Source organism: Salvelinus sp. IW2-2015, linkage group LG7 (assembly GCF_002910315.2).
Source record: "Salvelinus sp. IW2-2015 linkage group LG7, ASM291031v2, whole genome shotgun sequence".
In the NCBI taxonomy this organism is placed as follows: Eukaryota; Metazoa; Chordata; class Actinopteri; order Salmoniformes; family Salmonidae; genus Salvelinus; species Salvelinus sp. IW2-2015.
The window spans coordinates 17,822,723-17,843,031 of NC_036847.1; the positions used below are offsets into that span (position 1 = coordinate 17,822,723).

At 42.0% G+C, this 20,309-nt stretch overlaps 1 protein-coding gene and 1 long non-coding RNA gene across 4 annotated transcripts; one reads left to right on the forward strand and one right to left on the reverse strand.

The window, feature by feature from the left end:
• Nucleotides 1-946: 946 nt before the first annotated feature.
• LOC111966526 (succinate dehydrogenase [ubiquinone] iron-sulfur subunit, mitochondrial-like) lies at nucleotides 947-14,366 on the forward strand. Of its 3 annotated transcripts, XM_070444503.1 has the most exons (7): nucleotides 951-1,519; nucleotides 6,656-6,773; nucleotides 6,909-7,036; nucleotides 7,204-7,342; nucleotides 10,802-10,899; nucleotides 11,010-11,034; nucleotides 11,131-14,366. In XM_070444503.1, the coding sequence occupies exons 2-7, from the start codon at nucleotides 6,743-6,745 to the stop codon at nucleotides 11,148-11,150; spliced, it is 441 nt and encodes a 146-aa protein (XP_070300604.1). In that variant the 5' UTR covers nucleotides 951-1,519; nucleotides 6,656-6,742; the 3' UTR covers nucleotides 11,151-14,366. The 3 variants fall into 3 exon arrangements, with proteins under 3 accessions (XP_070300602.1, XP_070300603.1, XP_070300604.1); XM_070444501.1 differs by having other exon boundaries at nucleotides 947-1,519; nucleotides 11,010-14,366; XM_070444502.1 differs by lacking the exon at nucleotides 11,010-11,034 and having other exon boundaries at nucleotides 949-1,519.
• Nucleotides 14,367-16,273: 1,907 nt separating this feature from the next.
• Nucleotides 16,274-18,834, reverse strand: LOC111966527 (uncharacterized). Its single transcript, XR_002877656.3, has 3 exons — nucleotides 18,031-18,834; nucleotides 17,728-17,811; nucleotides 16,274-17,087 (listed from the first exon to the last, which is right to left on the reverse strand). It is a non-coding gene; the product is annotated as an uncharacterized lncRNA (long non-coding RNA).
• Between the last annotated feature and the right edge of the window lie 1,475 nt (nucleotides 18,835-20,309).

A 20,309-nucleotide genomic window follows, 5' to 3' on the forward strand; every position in this document is an offset into this window, starting at 1 on the left:
ATTAAATATTAAACCATTATTTTTGGCCTTACTGCTATTGGCCCATACAAACGCATTGAATAACAGATTCATTACATGGAACAGGAAGTTTGTTCTGAAGTGTTTGTCCTATATCTGAGAGATATAAGAAAGATCAGGAAACCTTTTTGATTTATTTTTTACATGTATTTAACCCCTTATTTTGGCCCTGAACAGTCTCCATATATACATCCATTCATTTTTTAAACGGGTACCAAAGGACCTTCAGACGAATCTTGTGAGGCCTGTGGGCATCCTAGAGCAACACAACCGACATGTATGTGTTGTGGGGGTGGTAGAGCAAAACGGAGAACACCATCTTGTGTGTAGTTCGGGCTACTTTTTATTTTTATTTATTTAACCTTTATTTAACTAGGCAAGTCAGTTAAGAACGAATTCTTATTTACAATGACGGCCTACCAAACCTCTCCAGACCAGCAAGAGTGTAATGAGTATCCTTTAAGTAATCTTTGTTGACAAATGGTATGTCATGGGGGTGGGCACAGAATACCCATGCAGGGAGATGGTCAGATGGTTTTAATTCAACCGTAGCCACTGTATTACACCATTGTAATACAACTACATTTATTCCGCTGTAGGCCCGAGGGGATGTGGTATATGGCCAATATACCATGGCTAAGGGCTGTTCTTATGCACGAAGAAACGCGTTCTTTCTGGATTCCATTAGAATGACGATCACAGAGAAAAGGACGGGGCAACAAGTCTTACAATTCCAACTATTGAATCCTGCAAGATTCTGTTCTTAATAACTTCTTATGGCTGCAGGGGCAGTATTGAGTAGCTTGGATGAAAGGTGCCCATTTCAAACGGCCTGCTCCTTAGTCATAGTTCCTAATATTTGCATATTATTATTAGTATTGGATAGAAAACACTCCAAAGTTTCTAAAACTGTTTGAATTATGTCTGTGAGATTAACAGAACTCATATTGGCAGGCAAAATCCTTTCTGACAGGAAGTCAGAAATCTGAGGCTGTCTGTATTCACCAGAGTCCCTAAAGAAACCCAATTGACTTAAGACAGAGGTTGCACTGCACTAGGGGTTCCACTAGATGTCAGCAATCAATATAAATTCCAATGAGACTTCTATGATGTTGTGGGAGAGAATGAGAGCAGAATCAGTCAGGTGTCCATCAAGCAGCCATGCGCTAATCATGCCACTTCCTCATGCAAGTCACTGACGTTCCATTGCTCACGCAGACAAGAAGGAATACTCCGGTTGGAACTTTATTGAAGCTATATGTTAAAAACATCCTAATGATTGAATCAGTACTTAGTTTGAAATGTTTCTTCGACCGGTAATATCACATTTTGAAGTTTTTGTCCGATATAACGCTGACCAGAATTAGCGTTTGGATATGTAAACCAGAGGCGCTAACAAAAGAAGGTATTTGGACATAAATAACAGATTTTTTTCGAACAAAACAAACATTTATTGTGGACCTGGGATTCCTGCTGTGCTTTCTGATCTAAATCAACAAAGGTAATGAAATATTTATCATGTATTTTATTGTTTATAGTGACGCTATCTTTGCAGCTGTGGTATGCTAGTTTGAGCGCCGTCTCAGATTATAGCGTGCAATTATTTTTCCCGTAAAGTTTTTTTGAAATCTGACATAGCGGTTGCATTAAGGAGAGGTATATCTATAATTCAATGTGTATAACTTGTATTATGATCTATATTTATGATGAGTATTCATGTTGAAACGATGGGCTATGCAAAGTCACTTGATGTTTTTGCATTTACTGAATCTTGTAGCCTCAATGTAAACTCAGATTTTTTTATATAAATATSAATTTAATCAAACAAAACACGCATGTATTGTGTAACATGAAGTACTATGAGTGTCATCTGATGAACATAATCGAAGGTTAGTGATTCATTTGATCTCTATTCTGGTTTTTGTGAAGCTATATTTTGCTGGGAAAAATGGCTGTGATTATTTTTGGTTTTGTGGTGACCTAACATAATCGTTTGTAGTGCTTTCGCTGAAAAGCCTATTTGAAATCGGACACTTTGGTGGGATTAACAACAAGATTACCTTTAAAATGATATAAGACACATGTATGTTTGAGGAATTTTAATTATGAGATTTCTGGTTTTTGAATTTGGCGCCCTGCACTTTCACTGGCTGTTTTTAAGTATACAACTACCTTTTTTGACACAGCATCAAAGCTGACTTTTTTTTGTTTTGCCTGTGCTTCAGACGTATATATCGGTCAGCTAATACAGGACAAGTAAAGGCCCAGTGCACTACTTTTGTGGAAAAAAAAATATTTTTTAATTCTGATTATTCAGGGGGTGCTGCAGCACACTCAGCACCCCTACTTCCCATGGCTATCCTACTAACTATACTAATCTCCTTCTATAACTGAACCCTGTATAAGCAATGAGGCTCTGACATAATACATAGCTTTCAGTAGGCTCCTCTTGATTTTGACATAATCTGAAGTCATGCCTGAGGTGTACAGCAAAAAGTTACACAGGCCGGAACCGGCATTGCGCTGTATTCGTGGTTTGCACCTCTTTGGGCTGAAATATCGTGGCATTACTGAACACTCGGCCAATGGTGGCAAGTTAGGGAGAGTGTTTTGTTTTTTTAAAGAAGAAGAACATTAAGAAATAAGGGAATGAAAAAGGGCCTGCGAATGTGTATACCTCCTGGCCATGCAATGTGTTTTTACTAGTTGTCAATAGGTGTATGAATGTATGTATGGTTTATGGCATGGATTCAAATAGTAATCATATTTGGCTTATTAGACAGTTCATCGGAGGGGGAAAAAACACACAAACCATTTGCGAGCACAGACTGGAATATGTCCCGTGATTCATCCAATGGCATTGAGAAGTACACCACCTCAGTCATCGGCTTCATCAATAAGCGCATCGACGACGTCGTCCCCACAGTGACTGTACATACATATCCCAACCAGAAGCCATGGATTACAGGCAACATCCGCATCGAGCTAAAGGCTAGAGCTGCCGCTTTCAAGGAGCGGGAGACTAATCCGGACGCTTATAAGAAATCCCGCTATGCCCTCAGACGAACCATCAAACAAGCAAAGCGTCAATACAGGATTAACTTCTTGACACTAGGGGTCAGATTTTTATTTTATTTTTAAATAACGTTCCCACGGTAAACTGACTATTTCTCAGGTCCAGATCGTAGAATATGCATATAATTTACAGATTAGGATAGAAAACACTCCAAAGTTTCCAAAACTGTCAAAATATTGTCTGTGAGTATAACAAAACTGATTCTGAAGGCGAAAACCTGAGAAAATCTAACCCGGAAGTGATATATATATTTTTTAATCTGTGTTTCCTGGCCAGTCTATCTTCCATTTTTAAAGGGGTATCAACCAGATTCCTTTTCCAATGACTTCCTCAGGCTGTGACCAGGCTTTAGACATAGTTTCAGGCTTTTATTTTGAAAAATGAACGAGATTTTTCAAAAGTAGTCAGGTGTCCTCTGAATAGTTCCTGCGTGCGAGAGGGGAGCTCTCCATTTTCCTTTTCTCTCTTATTGAATAGGTTACGGTCCGGTTTAAATATTATCGATTATGTTTGTTAAGATTGAATCCTACTACACCGGCTCTGATGCACGTCGGAGGTGGCAGGGTTTGAAAACTGCTTAGTGGCACGAGCCTACCAGACGAGCTAAATGCCTTTTATGCTCGCTTCGAGGCAAGCAACACTGAAGCATGAACGAGAGCACAAGCTGTTCTGGATGACTGTGTGATAACGCTCTCGGTAGCCGATGTGAACAAAACCTTTAAACAGGTCAACATTCACAAAGCCGCTGGGCCAGACGGATTACCAGGACGTGTATTCAAAGCATGCGTGGACCAGTGTCTTCACAGACTCTTTCAACCTCTCCCTGACCGAGTCTGTAAAACTTACATGTTTCAAGCAGACCAACATAGTCCCTGTGCCCAAGGAAGTGAAGGTAACCTGCCTAAATGATTACCGCCCCGTGGCACTCATGTCGGTAGCCATGAAGTGTTTTGAAAGGCTGGTCATGGCTCACATCAACAGCATCCTCCCGGACACCCTAGACCCACTCCAATTTGCATACCTCCCCAACAGATCCACAGATCTGACGCAATCTCAATCGCACTCCACACTGCCCTTTCTCACCTGGACAAAAGGAACACCTATGTGAGAATGCTGTTAATTGACTACAGCTCAGCGTTCAACACCAGTGCCCAGGAAACTCATCACCAAGCTAAGGACTCTGGGACTAAACACCTCCCTTTGCAACTGGATTCTGGACTTCCTGACGGGCCGCCCCCAGGTGGTAAGAGTAGGCAACAACACGTCTGCCACGCTGATCCTTAACACTGAGGCCCCTCAGGGGTGTGTACTTAGTACCCTCCAGTATTCCCTGTTCACCCACCCACGTGGCCAAACACAACTCCTAGGCCAAACACGACTCCAACACCATCGTTAAGTTTGCTGACGACACAACAGTGGTAGGCCTGATCACCGACAATGATGAGACGGCCTATAGGGAGGAGGTCAGAGAACTGGCAGTGTGGTGCCAGGACAACAACCTCTCCCTCAATGTGAGCTGATCATGGACTACAGGAAAAGGAGGGCCGAACAGGCCCCCATTACCATTGACGGGGCTGTAGTGGAGCGGGTCGAGCGTTTCAAGTTCCTTGGTGTCCACATCACCAACGAACTATCATGGTCCAAACATACCAAGACAGCCATGAAGAGGGCACAAAACCTTTCCCCCTCAGGAGACTGAAAAGATTTGGCATGGGTCCCCAAATCCTGAAAAGGTTCTACAGTTGCACCATCGAGGGCATACTGACCGGTTGCATCACCGCCTGGTATGGCAACTGCTCGGCATCTGACCGTAAGGCGCTACAGAGGGTAGTGCGAACGGCCCAGTACATCACTGGGGCCAAGCTCCCTGCCATCCAGGACCTATACAATAGGCGGTGTCAGATGAAAGCCCATAAAATTGTCAGAGACTCCAATCACCCAAGTTGTAGACTGTTTTCTCTGCTACCGCACGGCAAGCGGTACCGGAACGCAAAGTCTAGGACCAAAAGGCTCAGACAGAGTAGGATTAGCTCAGTTTCAAAGGTGTTTATTAAAATAATAGTTCAAAAGAAAAGGTCTCCCCTATGAGAACCTCTCCGGGATACCGTCTTCTTGGTTCCAGGTCTTGCTGTATCCTGTGGGGATCAAAAACTGAACTCACTCCDGTTACCTCTGCAACTGTCCCCAACTATACGGGAGTCCTTTCTTCCCCCACTCTCTCCCTGTGTGCTGCCCTTCTGGCAGCTTTATGGGATTTGCACAGCAGGTGCGCAATCAGCCCTTGATTACTCACCAACTCCCAATCAGCCCCAATTAGTCCTGGCCGGAGAGCCCGTCGAGACCTGGCACGTCCAGTAGATGGTGCCATCGCCTCATGATGTATACTCCGTCTGTCACCAGGCCTCGACGAGTCTCCCCCTGGTGGCTGGCCTGCTGTACGCCACATTGGTAAATATTTTCTTAACTTCTCTGCGCTACGGATCCCTTTAGCGGGATCATTTTCCTAAACAACCGCTGAATTGCAGGGCGCAAAATATTACTAAAAATATTTATAATCATGCAATCACAAGTGAAATATACCAAAACACAGCTTAGCTTGTTGTTAATCCACCTAYCGTGTCAGATTTTGAAAATATGCTTTGCAGCGAAAGCAATCCAAGCTTTTGTGAGTGTATCAATCAATGCTAGAACAGCTAGCCCCAAATTAGCATGGTCACGAAAGTCAGAAAAGCAATAAAATTAATCGTTTACCTTTGATAATCTTCGGAATGTTTGCACTCACGAGACTCCCAGTTACACAATAAATGTTATTTTTGTTCGATAAATATTACTTTTATAACAAAAAAACGCCATTTGGGTTGCGCGTTATGTTCAGAAAACTACAGCCTCGTTTCGTTCGACGAAAATTCCAAAAAGTATCCGTGATGTTTAGAAACATGTCAAATGTTTTTTATAATCAATCCTCAGGTTGTTTTTAACATACATAATCAATAATATTTCAACCGGACCGTAACCTATTCAATAAAAGAGAGAAAGAAAATGGAGAGCTAACTCTCGCGCGCAGGAACTAATCAAAGGACACCTGACTACTTTTGAAAAATCTCGCTCATTTTTCAAAATAAAAGCCTGAAACTGTCTAAAGCCTGGTCACAGCCTGAGGAAGCCATTGGAAAAGGAATCTGGTTGATACCCCTTTAAATGGAAGAAAGACGGGAAATAAAACACAGATAAAAAAATAAAAATAAATAATAACTTCCGGGTTAGATTTTCTCAGGTTTTTGCCTGCAAAATCTGTTTTGTTATACTCACAGACAACATTTGGACAGTTTTGGAAACTTTGGAGTGTTTTATATCCTAATCTGTAAATGATATGCATATTCTACGATCTGGACCTGACAAATAGTCCGTTTACCTTGGGAACGTTATTTAAAAATAAAAATCTGACCCCTAGCGTCAAGAGGTTTTAAACCTATCAATATCAGCTTTTAGTCTGCGTTGATGGCATTGCACTCATTGAATAATGTCTGCATTGTTAACAAATCCTTCTCCCTACTATTACAGCTGTGGCCCCATAGTATTGGATGCCCTCATCAATATCAAGAATGAGATGGACCCCACACTCAGATGTTCCTGCAGAGAGGTTAAGGCATGAAGAGCAATTTGCAGAGTGGCGATAAAAGTATGTGTCATAATTTGTGTATTGGCCTATCAATATATTGTATCCTAATCTAGAATGATAGAGAATCATGAAAGACAAAGTGAGTCTTAGTGTGGAGTTGTCCTTTTCAGTGGTGTGACATTTATCTTGCTTCAGGTATCTGTGGTTCATGTGCCATGAACATCAACGGAGGCAACACACTGGCCTCCTTAAACAAAATAGACATCAAAACCAGCAAACGCTACACTCTCCCGCACATATACGATGTCAAAGATCTTGTGCCGGTAAGTATTATGGTTACATTTAGAAGGCACTTTATACTGATTTGTTATAGTTGCATTGAAAGATGACAAACCTGAAAGACACAAACTGAATAAAATAATTCAATGTCACCATGTGGTAGCCTATATTTTGTAGACTAAGTGTAAATGTATTGTGTATGCCTGTACAGGCCATGAATAACTTCTATGCCCAGTACAAGTCCATCGAGCCCTTCCTGAACAAGACGAGTCTCGGGAGGGTAAAGAGCAGTATCACCAGACTGTGGAAGAGAGGCAAAAACGGGTACATATTTCAGCCCCTAACCAGTGGTAGGTGATTTCAGTAACTATACTATCAATGCATTATATGAAATGTCCATGTCTAAAACATAAGTACATATTAGAGGTCGACCGATTTAATCGGCATGGCTGATCAACAGCCTTGGTTTCTCAAATGACTGCCTCGTCTGGTTCACCAACTACTTCTCAGAGTTCAGTGTGTCAAATCGGAGGGCCTGTTGTCCGGACCTCTGGCAGTCCCTATGGGGGTGCCACAGGGTTCAATTCTCGGGCCAACACTTTTCTCTGTATATATCAATGATGTCGTTCTTGCTGCTGGTGATTCTCTGATCCACCTCTACGCAGACGACACCATTCTGTATACATCTGGCCCTCCTTTGGACACTGTGTTAACTAACCTCCAGACGAGCTTCAATGCCATACAACTCTCCTTCTGTGGCCTCCAACTGCTCTTAAATGTAAAACTAAATGCATGCTATTCAACCGATCGCTGCCCACACCTGCCCGCCCGTCCAGCATCACTACTCTGGACGGTTCTGACTTAGAATATGTGGACAACTACAAATACCTAGGTGTCTGTTTAGACTGTAAACTCTCCTTCCAGACTTACATTAAGGATCTCCAATCCAAAATTAAATCTAGACTCAGCTTCCTATTTCGCAACAAAGCATCCTTCACTCATGCTGCCAAACATACCCTCGTAAAACTGACTATCCTACCGATCCTTGACTTCGGCGTTGTCATTTACAAAATAGCCTCCAACACTCTACTCTGCAAACTGGATGTAGTCTATCACAGTGCCATCCGTTTTGTCACGAAAGCCCCATATACTACCCACCGCTGCGACCTGTATGCTCTCGTTGGCTGGCCCTCACTACATATCCGTCGCCAAACCCACTGGCTCCAGGTCATCTATAAGTCTTTGCTATGTAAAGCCCCGCCTTCTCACCCTACTGGTCACCATAGAAGCACCCACCCGTAGCACACGCTCCAGCAGGTATATTTCACTGGTCACCCCCAAAGCCAATTCCTCGTTTGGCCGCCTTTCCTTCCAGTTCTCTGCTGCCAATGACCGGAACGAATTGCAAAAATCACTGAAGCTGGAGACTCATATCTCCCTCTAACTTTAAGCGTCAGCTGTCAGAGCAACTCACAGATCACTGCACCTGTACATAGCCCATCCAACTACCTCATCCCCATACTGTTATTTATTTTGTACAACAGTATCTCTACTTGCACACTCATCTTCTGCACATCTGTCACTCATGTTTAATTGCTATAGTATTTATTTTGCCACTATGGCTTATTTATTGCCTTACCTCCCTTATCCTACCTCATTTGCACATACTGTATATAGACTTTTTCCTATTGTATTATTGACTGTATGTTTGTTTGTTCCATGTGTAACTCTGTATTTATGTCGCACTGCTTTGCTTTATCTTGGCCAGGTCGCAGTTGTAAATGAGAACTTGTTCTCAACTAGCTTACCTGGTTAAATAAAAAAAGTTTTCCTAACAAATCGGTAATCGGCTTTTATGGCCGATTGCATTCCATGAGGAAACTGCGTGGCAGGCTGACCACCTGTTACGCCAGTGCAGCAAGGGGCCAAGGTAAGTTCCTAGCTAGCATTCTAACTGATAGCTAACAATCGTTACACAAATGTACCTAACATAAACATCAATGCCTTTCTTAAAATCAATACACAGAAGTATATATTTTTTCACCTGCATATTTAGTTAAGAAATTCATGTTAGCAGGCAATATTAACTAGGAAAATTGTGTCACTTCTCTTGCGTTCATTGCATGCAGTTGTCACGCTTCTCGTGGGCTGAAGGAAGAGTGGACCAAGGTACAGCGTTTAAAGTGTTCATGATTTAATCCAATCTAACAAAAACAACAAACAGGAGAACAAAAGCGAACAGTTCTGCCAGGCAAACAAAACAGCTAAACAGAAAATAACTACCCACAAAAACCATGTGGGAAAAAAGCTACCTAAGTATGGTTCTCAATCAGAGACAATGATAGACAGCTGCCTCTGATTGAGAACCACACCCGGCCAAACACACAGAAATACAAATCATAGAAAAAGGAACATAAAATGCCCACCCAAATCACACCCTGAACAAACCAAAATAGTGACATAAAAAGCTCTTTACGGTCAGGGCGTGACAGCAGTCAGGGTACATGCAACAGTTTGGGCCGCCTTGCTCGTTGCGAACTAAGTTGCCAGAATTTTACATAACATTGAAGGTTGTGTAATATTTAGACTTAGTTCGATAGAATACAGAACGGTTCCGTATTTCACTGAAAGATTAAACATTTTGTTTTCGATGATAGTTTCCGCATTTTACCATATTAATGACAAGGCTCGTATTTCTGTGTTTATTATAATTAAGTCTATGATTTGATAGAGCAGTCTGACTGGGCGGTGGTAGGCAGCAGCAGGCTCGTAAGCATTCATTCAAACTCTACTCCGTTTGCCAGCAGCTCTTAGCAATGCTTGAGGCACAGCGCTGTTTATGACTTCAAACCTATCGACTCCTGAGATTAGGCTGACATTAGAACATCCAATAGTCAAGGGTATATGAAATACAAATGGTATTTTTTATACCTTTATTTAACTAGGCAAGTCAGTTAAGAACAAATTCTTATTTTCAATGACAGCCAAATACCATTTGTATTTCATATACCTTTGACTATTGGATGTTCTAATGCCAGCCTAATCTCAGGAGTTGATAGGTTTGAAGTCATAAACAGCGTTACCTGTTAACTGCCTGTTCAGGGGCAGAACGACATATTTGTACCTTTCAGCTCGGGGATTTGAACTTGCAACCTTTCGGTTACTAGTCCAACGCTCTAACCACTAGGCTACCCAGCCGTATAGAGAAATGGTTGACGCGTTATAATTCCTACAACCTAAAACTTCTTAACTGGGAATATTGAACCACCAGCTTTCATATGTTCTGAGCAAGGAACTTAAACGTTCGTTTTTTTACATGGTACATACTGCACTTTTACTTTCTTCAACACTTTTTGCATTATTTAAACCAAATTGAGCATGTTTCATTATTTGAGACTAAATAAATGTAAGTTAAAATAAGTGTTCATTCAGTATTGTTGTAATTGTCATTATTACATATATAAAAAAAAAAATGTCTGACGTATCGGCTTTTTTTGGTCCTCCAATAATCGGTATCGGCGTTGAAAAAATTATAATCGGTTGACCTCTAGTACATATACACATTTGATTAAGATATCAGAAAGGGCCCAAGCACTATTTTGTTGGGATCAAGTGGCCTAGTCAGAACCAATTACTTTGTTACATTAAGACCTTGCATCACCCTTGTGAAGGATATATTTTTTTTTATACATGTGAACCACACTTTGCCATAGCTTTCTGGAGTTTCAACTTACAATATAAAGTTTGTTCAAATATACAAAGTGGTAAGAGCACAAGGACTCTGATCTCTAATGATCCTCCTCTCCCAGGATGGTCTGAGTGCATTCTCTGTGCCTGCTGTAGCACCAGCTGCCCTAGCTACTGGTGGAATGGATATAAGTATCTGGGGCCTGCTTTCTTCATGCAGGTGTGTATTGGGTTGTAAGTGAATATGCAATTCTTATTTTTGCTTTTTTGACAAGGAGAAGCAATGTCTTAAAACAAAGTAAAGCTGATGTGTGGATGCTTTTTCAACAGGCATATAATTGGACAATTGACTCAGGTAATGAGTTTGTCTGGAAACCTCATCCCAGAGACAAGCATTTTATGATCTTGGTGTATGAAGTAAATCTAATGAATGTGTTTCCCCCCTCAACAGGCCTATTGTTGGATGATTGAGTCAAGCAATGAGGACAGACTGTCGAAGGACCCCTTCTCTCTCTACCGCTGTTGCAAAAAATGTCCTAACTTAGTTTTCAAAACCTCCCATAATGACTCTCCCCATGTTAAGTCCATTTAACTCCTGAGAGTCCATTTCTTGCTCAAAGCCATGAGCGAGCTTGTGGCTGTGATGTTTATCCTCATTCCAAGGCTGTTCTGAAGACTGTCATGTCTTTTTAATTGTTAACTATAACTTGGGTGTCCTCTCTAGCCTTGTCTACAAGGCTTACTGGCATCAAATGCGCCTTGGTTCGGGCATGTACAATTTTTTTTTGAAGGGCTCTTTGTTGTTTGTTCACGTCTAAGGCATAGGATGTTAATTTACTGTACATCCCACCTACTCTTTGGCTAGTTTAATCCATCCAGTCGTGGACCCAAGCTCCCTACCTTTTTGCATGTTGTCCAGCCCAATTTTTAATTCTGCATGAAAAGCCATGGGTTATATGTTTGCTTGTCCTTGAACTGCAAATCCACCACTTTGTCGGTAAATGCACTGCTCCCAGTCTCCCTCCCACTGAGTCTGACTCGCTAGTGGAGGTGCCTGTGGTGATGCTGAACTGGTGGGATTAGCAGCTCTGCTACGACGGCATCGCCATCAGGAACAGTTTGCCCCTTACTCCTCTCCTCCGGCACTGACAGTTATCTGGCTCATTCTGGGTTCGATTCAGTCTTTCTCTGGATTTGTGAACTTGAAAAATGTAATCAAACTCGACTGCCTCTTCTTATCCTTTTTTATTTGTCTTTCCCATGATTCAAATTCATTAGGGAGACGACTAGCCTAGGCTACGTAACGTGATTAGGTAGGGACCTCTTCACCAGCTGACCACCACTACCAAGACCTGTGTCAAGATCAGTTACCTACCCCACCGGCCCTCCCCATAACCTCTATATACAAATAAGAAAGCAGGTCTGGAATCAGTGTGGCAGGATAGGATGATTACACAGAAGGATCACCGTGCTTTTACATGATTGTCTTTCTAGTGGTTGGGAGAAATAACGAGGAGGCAACTTGATTTAACGCTGATCTCTTTTATTAGAATGTCTACAGTGCGAACAGTGAGACAATTAATAAATCATGCCGCGAGAGGTACCGGATGCGGGCAAATAGGTGCCGGAACAAACAAAGTCAAATCTGAGATGTGCCGGATCTGGTTCAAATTAAGCACTGGATGTCGTACCATGATCTGGATTAAGACCTGGCCCAAGGTACACTCACTATCTGAATACACTGCATCTGTAATAAGACAGTAATTAGGCTAGTGTAGAGTTCAGCACAGTGGATTTTATACAACTCCTGCAGCTCAGAAGTAGTCATCACCAATCCCTCTCTTATGTTTCTTATTTGCTACGCGTTGGGCTACTTTTATTTACCTCTTATTTTATTTTAATTTCACAGGGACTCAACCCAGGATAGGCAATCACTGAGATCAAGAAAATTATGGCACCATACAAACAAAAGGTCATTAACCCCATGAACATTGTGGAAAACCACCTGCCTTGAATTCAACTAGTAATAACTCAAACTTCAATCATTTAGAGTTTATTTGAGTTTATTTTATTTTTTACAAGGACAGTGCACATTAAACAACGTTTCAGTAAAAGTGTCGGTTTTAGCCAGCTGGCTAATTTATAACCGCAGTCCATGGGCAGGTTATTAAAAACAATTACAATATAGACAATCATTGAGCAGTGAGCACACGCAGAGCAACATATGGCAAGACATAGCAACATAGGACAAGCAAGACGTAGCATACCGACAGAGCAACATAGAACAAAAAGCAGCAAGACAAAATTCATAAAAGCAACAAAGTGTTTCCACACCTCACAAGCTACCGACAACATGGAAAGCGGCAATACACAGCTAGGGATTATGTTCACAAATCTGATTGACCTTTAGCCATGTCTTCATGCATTTTGTGAAAGTGTATTCCAGACATGGGAAGCTCTCACAGAGAAAGCGGATTTACTAAAGGTGCTTTTCCTTAAGGGAACTATACAGTCACCTCTCATGGCAGACCTTGTGGATCTGCTGCCATATGTTTGGGTTTTCTGTTTAACAAATATACTGAGTGGAGGGGGAGCCAGGCCATTTAGGATCTTGAATACAAGACATGCGTCGGTGTATTGCACAAGATTTTCCCAACTCAGGAGCTCATGCTTTCTGAGGATGTATTATTGATGATGGCTATTGGGATTCCTATCAAGCACTTTGAGAGCCTGTTTGTAGACAGACTGAATAGGTTTTAATGTTGTACAGCAAGCTTGGGCCCATATCACTGTATCATCTGCATACATTTGAACTTAAGGCAGATCATTAATGTACAGGCTGAACAGGAGGGGCCCCAGAATTAACCCTTGGGGCACGCCCACATCATAGCTAAGAGTGGGCGACAGCTCATTGCTCACTCTGACACACTTGAGTTCTGCCTTCAAGGTATGATTTCATCCATCTCAAGGCATCGGGGGAAAAGTTGAACTTGGACAATTTTGTGATGAGAATCTCATGGTTAACATTATCAAAAACCTTCCTTAGGTCCAGAAACACAGCCCCAACAACGCCCTCTTTGTCCATCTTGGACTTCACATTTTCCATGGGCAATCGGTTGTTCTGCTACACACTTTTCAACAACCTTTGACACCACAGGTAGTATACTAATGGGCCTGTAGTTACTCACGTCAGCAGGGTCGCCCGATTCAAAGATGGCCGTTATTATGGCCGACTTCCATACCCTTGGAAACACCCCCAGACCAATAGATGTGTTGGTGACCTTAGTAATGGGGCCAATGAGAGACTCTTTGTAGTTGTTAAGAAAGGTAGAGTCCAGCCCAAACACATCTTTGGCTTTAGAGTTCTTTAGTGAGCTAATCACCTTGTTCACCTTTGACTCAGAAACCTCCCTTATGATGAAGACAGGTTGAGCGTCATTCACTAGCACTGAGCCCAAGAAACCAGTGGAGGGGTTCTGTGTCATTACCCTGACAGAGTCAATAAAGTAGGAATTGAAGRCTATTGCTATTTTGACTGCATCCTGTGTTAGATTGTTATTCGCCATGATTTCTAGTCTTTTTGCAGTGTTACTATGGTCTTTCCCTGTTAACTTTTTTAGATTCTCCCAGATAAATTTAGAATTTCCTTTTGCTTCACCAATTATGTTAATAAAAAAGTCTGCCTTGGCCTGTCTGATTTCTTTCATCACCTTATTTCTCAACATGGTAAACCTACGTCTGTCATGCTCTAATTTGGATCTTAGGGCAATTTTTAGAGCATAATCTCGTTCTTTCATCAATTTCCAGATTTCTCCATTTAGCCAAGGAAGAGTGCTCTTGGCCAGGTTAGGATTTGATTTTCTTTAGGAAACCATTTATTGTAGTCTGGATTGTGGATAGAAAAACCTGACTATCAGCTTCCACGTCTGTATAGGACAAGAGATCATTCCAGTTAATTCCCTTAATTGCGTTTTCAAAATAGTTTAATTCACTCTTATGTATTCTTAGTTGATCCGGCTTTCTAACAGTAGAGAGGTTAAACCTGCTCTTAGACAGCTTTCTGGCTATAAGTGTCAGATTATGATCAGATAGCCCAGTAACCATATTGAATGATTTAGTCACTCTCTGGTTTATTACTGAACACCAAATCAATCTGTGTTTTAGAGCAACAAGTCACCCTGGTTGGCCCTTTAACTAGCTGTGTAAGGTCAAAGGTATTAGTGATCCGTTTGATGGTTTTCCTACAAGACTTGTCTTCATAATTAATATTAAAATCTCCCATTAAGATGACCTCTTTCCCCAAATCACATTCCCTAAGCATGTTATTAAACTGATCAAAAAACACACTTTTGGTGGAAGGTGGCCTATACATTCCAATAAGGGTAAAAGACATTTGGGGAGASAGTGTAACGTTCAGGCCAATACATTCTAGTTCATTATCACATGACCACTCAATTTGTTTACATCGGATATGTTCTTTAATGTAAATCATCACACACCCCCCCTCTTCCTTCAATCCTGTCTCTCCTGAAAACATTGTAGCCAGGCACAATCAAAGTAGCATATGGAGAGTTTTTATGGAGCCATGTCTCAGAGGCAGAGGAAGTCAAGGTTGGAGTCTGTGAGTAGATGTTGAATTTGATAACTTTTTGGAATGACACTACGAATGTTCAAGTGCCCCCCTTGGGCTTAGCTCGTGGGTCCCAGATGACTCGAGACACATTGAAAAAAGTTTAATTTTCTGTGTTTTCTGACGGCTGGGTTTAGGCCGTTTTGTTTCGTTTTGATTAGGGCAGTTCGGTAGCGCAATTAACAATCCCTCCCGCCTGCACTGGATGCGGGGAACTAATTAAAACAGCTTGCGTACCAGAAGCAGAGTCAGGGATCGCATTTAGCAACTTGAGTATGTTTGAAGAGTAAAAATCTATCCTGGAGCCGGGTGAGTCGAGAGAAACCATGGGACCATAGCACTCCCCCACTTCCACAGCGGCGACGATCAGTGGACGAGGCCATCCACTGCGTTCCACTCCAGTGAGTATCGCTGGCTCGGTGATGTTAGCCCCAGGACTGAGTTGCACATCCCCGGAGAGCAGGAGGGTAGTGAACAGGTAGTTTAACAGTTTCCGATAAATGTTGGACTTTGTTTGTTACGCCTAAGCGGTTCAGTGGAATAGGGAGCGAGGTAGACTTGGCCATTATTCAGACCATTATGGTATGCTGTGTACTGTCCGCTCCCGTGGAACGGTGAACCAATGTGTTTGGTGTTGGTATTCTCCGGCAGTAGTAGATTTATTGTGTCATCCCAGCAAGGACGCACTGAGATTATCAATAGAGCAGCTACATAACTGACAATCATGGCAAAGTACTGGAGATAAAACACATAATTGTGCTTTAACTCTTTGCATGAGTTACTTAGCTGGGGTCGGCGTACACCTGATGTTTTAGATAAAATAACAGCATTCGTATGAGAAGCGGCACCACCCTGTCTTCCGTCCGCCATTATCCAGGTAGCTAACTTGAGGGAGCAAAAGGCACGGGGCGAAAAAAGTAATGACTCAATGCTGAATTTTCCATCACACATCTTTTCAACAAAATAAAAGTAAATCATGTCCCTTTCATTAGACTTCACACATGAAAAAAAAAAAGACAGTCTAGAAGATTCCAGTGCTTTTATGTAAAAAAATAACTCTACCTTTGCAGGCTTGCAACTCTCTTGTAGTCCAATATTTACTGTACGATATTTACTGACAGTGAGCTGTGAAAATATAACACTGTGCAGACATGCATGCAACATTCTGCATACAGTCAAATTCACTATTTGATTCAAGACTGATACCCTCTATAAGAAATGTGCTAAAGGCCATCTTTTAGAGTCTAAATGTAATTAATGGTAAAATTCTTGAATGGAAAATTCTATTAACATTAATGAATAACTTAAAATAAATAACTTAAATATACATTAACCTCTTCAATTAAAATAAATGAACAACTATAGAATGATATAATAAAATCTAGAACTAGAAAATAAGCAGCCGTAAAAATGGTAATGAAAAGGCCTGATGGTGGCGCTAGAGGAAAGGTCAAGTGGTCACCAAATCAATAGGTTTCTTCCACTTGGTCTTGATTGTGCACAATACATTTTTATGGCAATCCAGCCATTACTTTCAGATCTCTTATTTTCAGTCTTGTTCTTAGCCTGTGGGCATTGTGTGTAGTGATCCAATAGCCATGTTGTTTAACAGTTGTCACTGGCCCTTGCTCAGCCTTACTCACCAAGAGCCCAGGGCCGAGCCTTCTTGCTAGCAAAGTCACGATCAGGTCTTTGAAGTCCAGCTTTCTAGCTAACTGACTTTCAATGGACAGCATGGCAAGACTGCAAAGCCTGTCCTGGGACATAGTGGACCTCAACTATTAAAAAAAACAAAAAAACAGTTTTAGCTTACTGAAAGCTCTCTCGCCACCAGTCACAGGCAGTGTGCAAAATATACGTAAAGCAATGCACACCTCTCCAAAAATGCTTTGCAGCTGCATCTTACAAATTGCATGCAGGAGACCAAGAGGGGACACGTTAGGTGGGAAAGTGGCAGCATATATAGTGTTCAGGTGTCTTACTTCATTTTGAAACTCAGGTGTAAGATCTCTGGAATATTTCATGATCAGTGGTTGGCACACAGAAAGGACTTTATCCTCACTAATCAGCTCAACTTTCAGAACAGCAGACCATAGCAGTAAAAAACACTGTGTTCCGAAACACCGTTGCTGCACTGTCCTGAGCTGTCTCCTGAGATGTCTCATCATGGAATCTCTTCCCTTTCCTTTGGCGGCTGTGTTCCTTGCTAAATTGAGGTGCAACATCCATTTGCGTAGCAATCAGTGTCGCCTCAAACAGGAGAGACTCTCATCCATCTCTAAGAGCCTGCATCTCTTCCTTTAAGGCTCTGTGTCAAATGAGATTTTTCCTGACTGGAGAATCACATTCCTGTCCTCAATTCATTGCAGTACCTGCAATTATGCCAACTGACATGTCATTCAACACAATGCTGCTCACCTTCTTCAGTTGGGAGTAGGGCTGGTTCAGGGGTATGGTGATGGGGGGACAGGGCTGCCAAGCCTGATACTGCATCTGTTGGGCCTGGCACCAGAAAGGGGCAGGGACAACCGATTTAGTATGAATAGCTTGCTAAAAGTTTGCTTGCATTGATTAAATGTCGGGTAAAAGAGGAGCGAAATTGAAACACAGAATTTTCTGTCAAGACATTAACTAACGTTAATGTTAGGGGAGCAAAAGTAGCCCATTTCACTATGGACTAAGCTAAAAGGTTAATTTCCATCACTCATGGAGTACACCCACCTTCCTTTGTCAAAAATTGAGTGACATACTGTCGCCCTTTTCTCTCTCCTGTCTCCTTTTCGTTTTTGGAAGCCAGATTTTTCTATGGGAAGTTGAGACATGATGCTCCACCGGCACTCCTCACTCGCAATTCACTGCTAGCAAGTACCGTTCTGTGCCTGGTTTGGGGGCAGGACCGAACCATTAGGAGGGGGGTTGGGCAAAAGAGGCTCTCTGGATGTTTCCTTTTTGCCAAAAACAAGAAAATAAAAATAAACCGTTAGTTTTATTAGTACATTGTAAATAAAATATTATATTAATGATAGGTTAAAAAAATATATATATTAAATTATTAACCAAAGGTCCTAATAATTTTTTAGGGCCCCTGTCAGTCACAGGCCCGTAGAATCGTCCTAACGTTTCCCCCCATACAGTGTGTAAGAGTGAATGCGTGCTTGAAGCTAGGAGAGAAAAGAAGAAGAAATGGATTCACTGCTTCCTTTAGAGAAAAAATACAGAAAGAGGATGTGTTAATGTGAGTTTATTACTTGGTGTGTATAGATGAGCATTACGCAAGGACAGATTGTACAGCTAACAGCCTTATAACCATATTATGGCATGATGTTGAGCTCTGGACCACCATTTGATGTTTGTCTATTCATTGGATATACTGTATATAAATAATACCGTGAGGAAAACCAGTTAAATGTTATTTAACATGTAAATATTATTTAAACGCTTCTTAATAAAGGAAGTAGAAGTCAAACAGGCTTGGGGATGTTTTAATACCATTGTATTAAAATACTGCCTTCCTGTTTCTCTAGTTCTGTTTCCTAGTTTTTCCCGGTTCTGACCATTCTGCCTGCCTGACCCCGAGCCTGCCTGCCTTCCTGTACCTGCCTGACTCGGACCTGATCACAAACCTCTGCCTGCCCTCAACCTGCCCTTTGCCTGTTTCGAATAAATAATCTTGAGAACTGTACATCCGCCTCCCGTGTCAGGATATGACTCAGATGCAGAGTCGTGATAAATGATCTACTCAGAATGCAAGTACAGTGCATTCAGCAAAGTATTCAGACCCCTTGACTTTTTCCACATTTTTGTTATTTTACAGCCTTATTAAATAGTTTCCCCCCTCAATCTACACAAAATACCACGTAATGACAAAGAAAAAACTGTTTTTTAGACATTTTTGCAAATATATATACAAATAAAATGTAATATCACATTTACATAGGCATTCAGACCCTTTACTCAGTACTTTGTTGAAGCACCTTTGGCAGCGATTAGAGCCTCGAGTCTTCTTGGCTATGACGCTACAAGCTTCGCACACCTGTATTTGGGGAGTTTGTCCCATTTGCAGATCCTCTCAAGCTCTGTCAGGTTGGATGGGGAATGTCGCTGCACAGCTATTTTCAGGTCTATCCAGAGATGGTCGATCGGGTTCAAGTCTGGGCTCTGGCTGGGCCACTCAAGAACGTTCAGAGACTTGTCCCGAAGCCACTCCTGCCTTGTCTTGGCTGTGTGCTTAGAGTTGTTGTCCTGTTGGAAGGTGAGTCTTCACCACAGTCTGAGGTCCTGAGTGCTCTGTAGCAGGTTTTCCTCAAGGATCTCTCTGTACTTTGCTCGGTTCATCTTTCCCTCGATCCTGACTAGTCTCCCAGTCCCTGCCGCTGAAAAACATCCCCACAGCATGATGCTGCCACCACCATTCTTCACCGTAGGGATGGTGCCAGGTTTCCTCCAAATGTGACACTTGGCATTCAGGCCAAAGAGTTCAATCTTGGTTTCATCAGACCAGAGAATCTTGTTTTTCATAGTCTGAGAGTCCTTTAGGTGCCTTTTGGCAAACTCCAAAGGGGGCTGTCATGTGCCTTTTACTGAGGAGTGGCTTTCGTCTGGCCACTTTACCATAAAGCCCTGATTGGTGGAGTGCTGCAGAGATGGTGGTCCTTCTGGAAGGTTATCTCATCGCCACAGAGGAACTCTAGAGCTTTGTCAGAGTGACCATTGGGTTCTTGGTCACCTCCCTGACCATGGCCCTTCTCCCCGATTTCTCAGTTTGGCCCGGGCAGCTAGCTCAAGGAAGAGTCTTGGTGGTTCCAAACTTCTTCCATTTAAGAATGATGGAGGCCACTGTGTTCTTGGGGACCTTCAATGCTGCAGACATGTTTTGGTACCCTTCACCAGATCTGTGCCTCGACTCAATCCTGTCTTGGAGTTCTACGGACAATTCCTTTGACCTCATTGCTTGGTTTTTGCTCTGACATCTACTGTCAACTGTGGGACCTTATATAGAC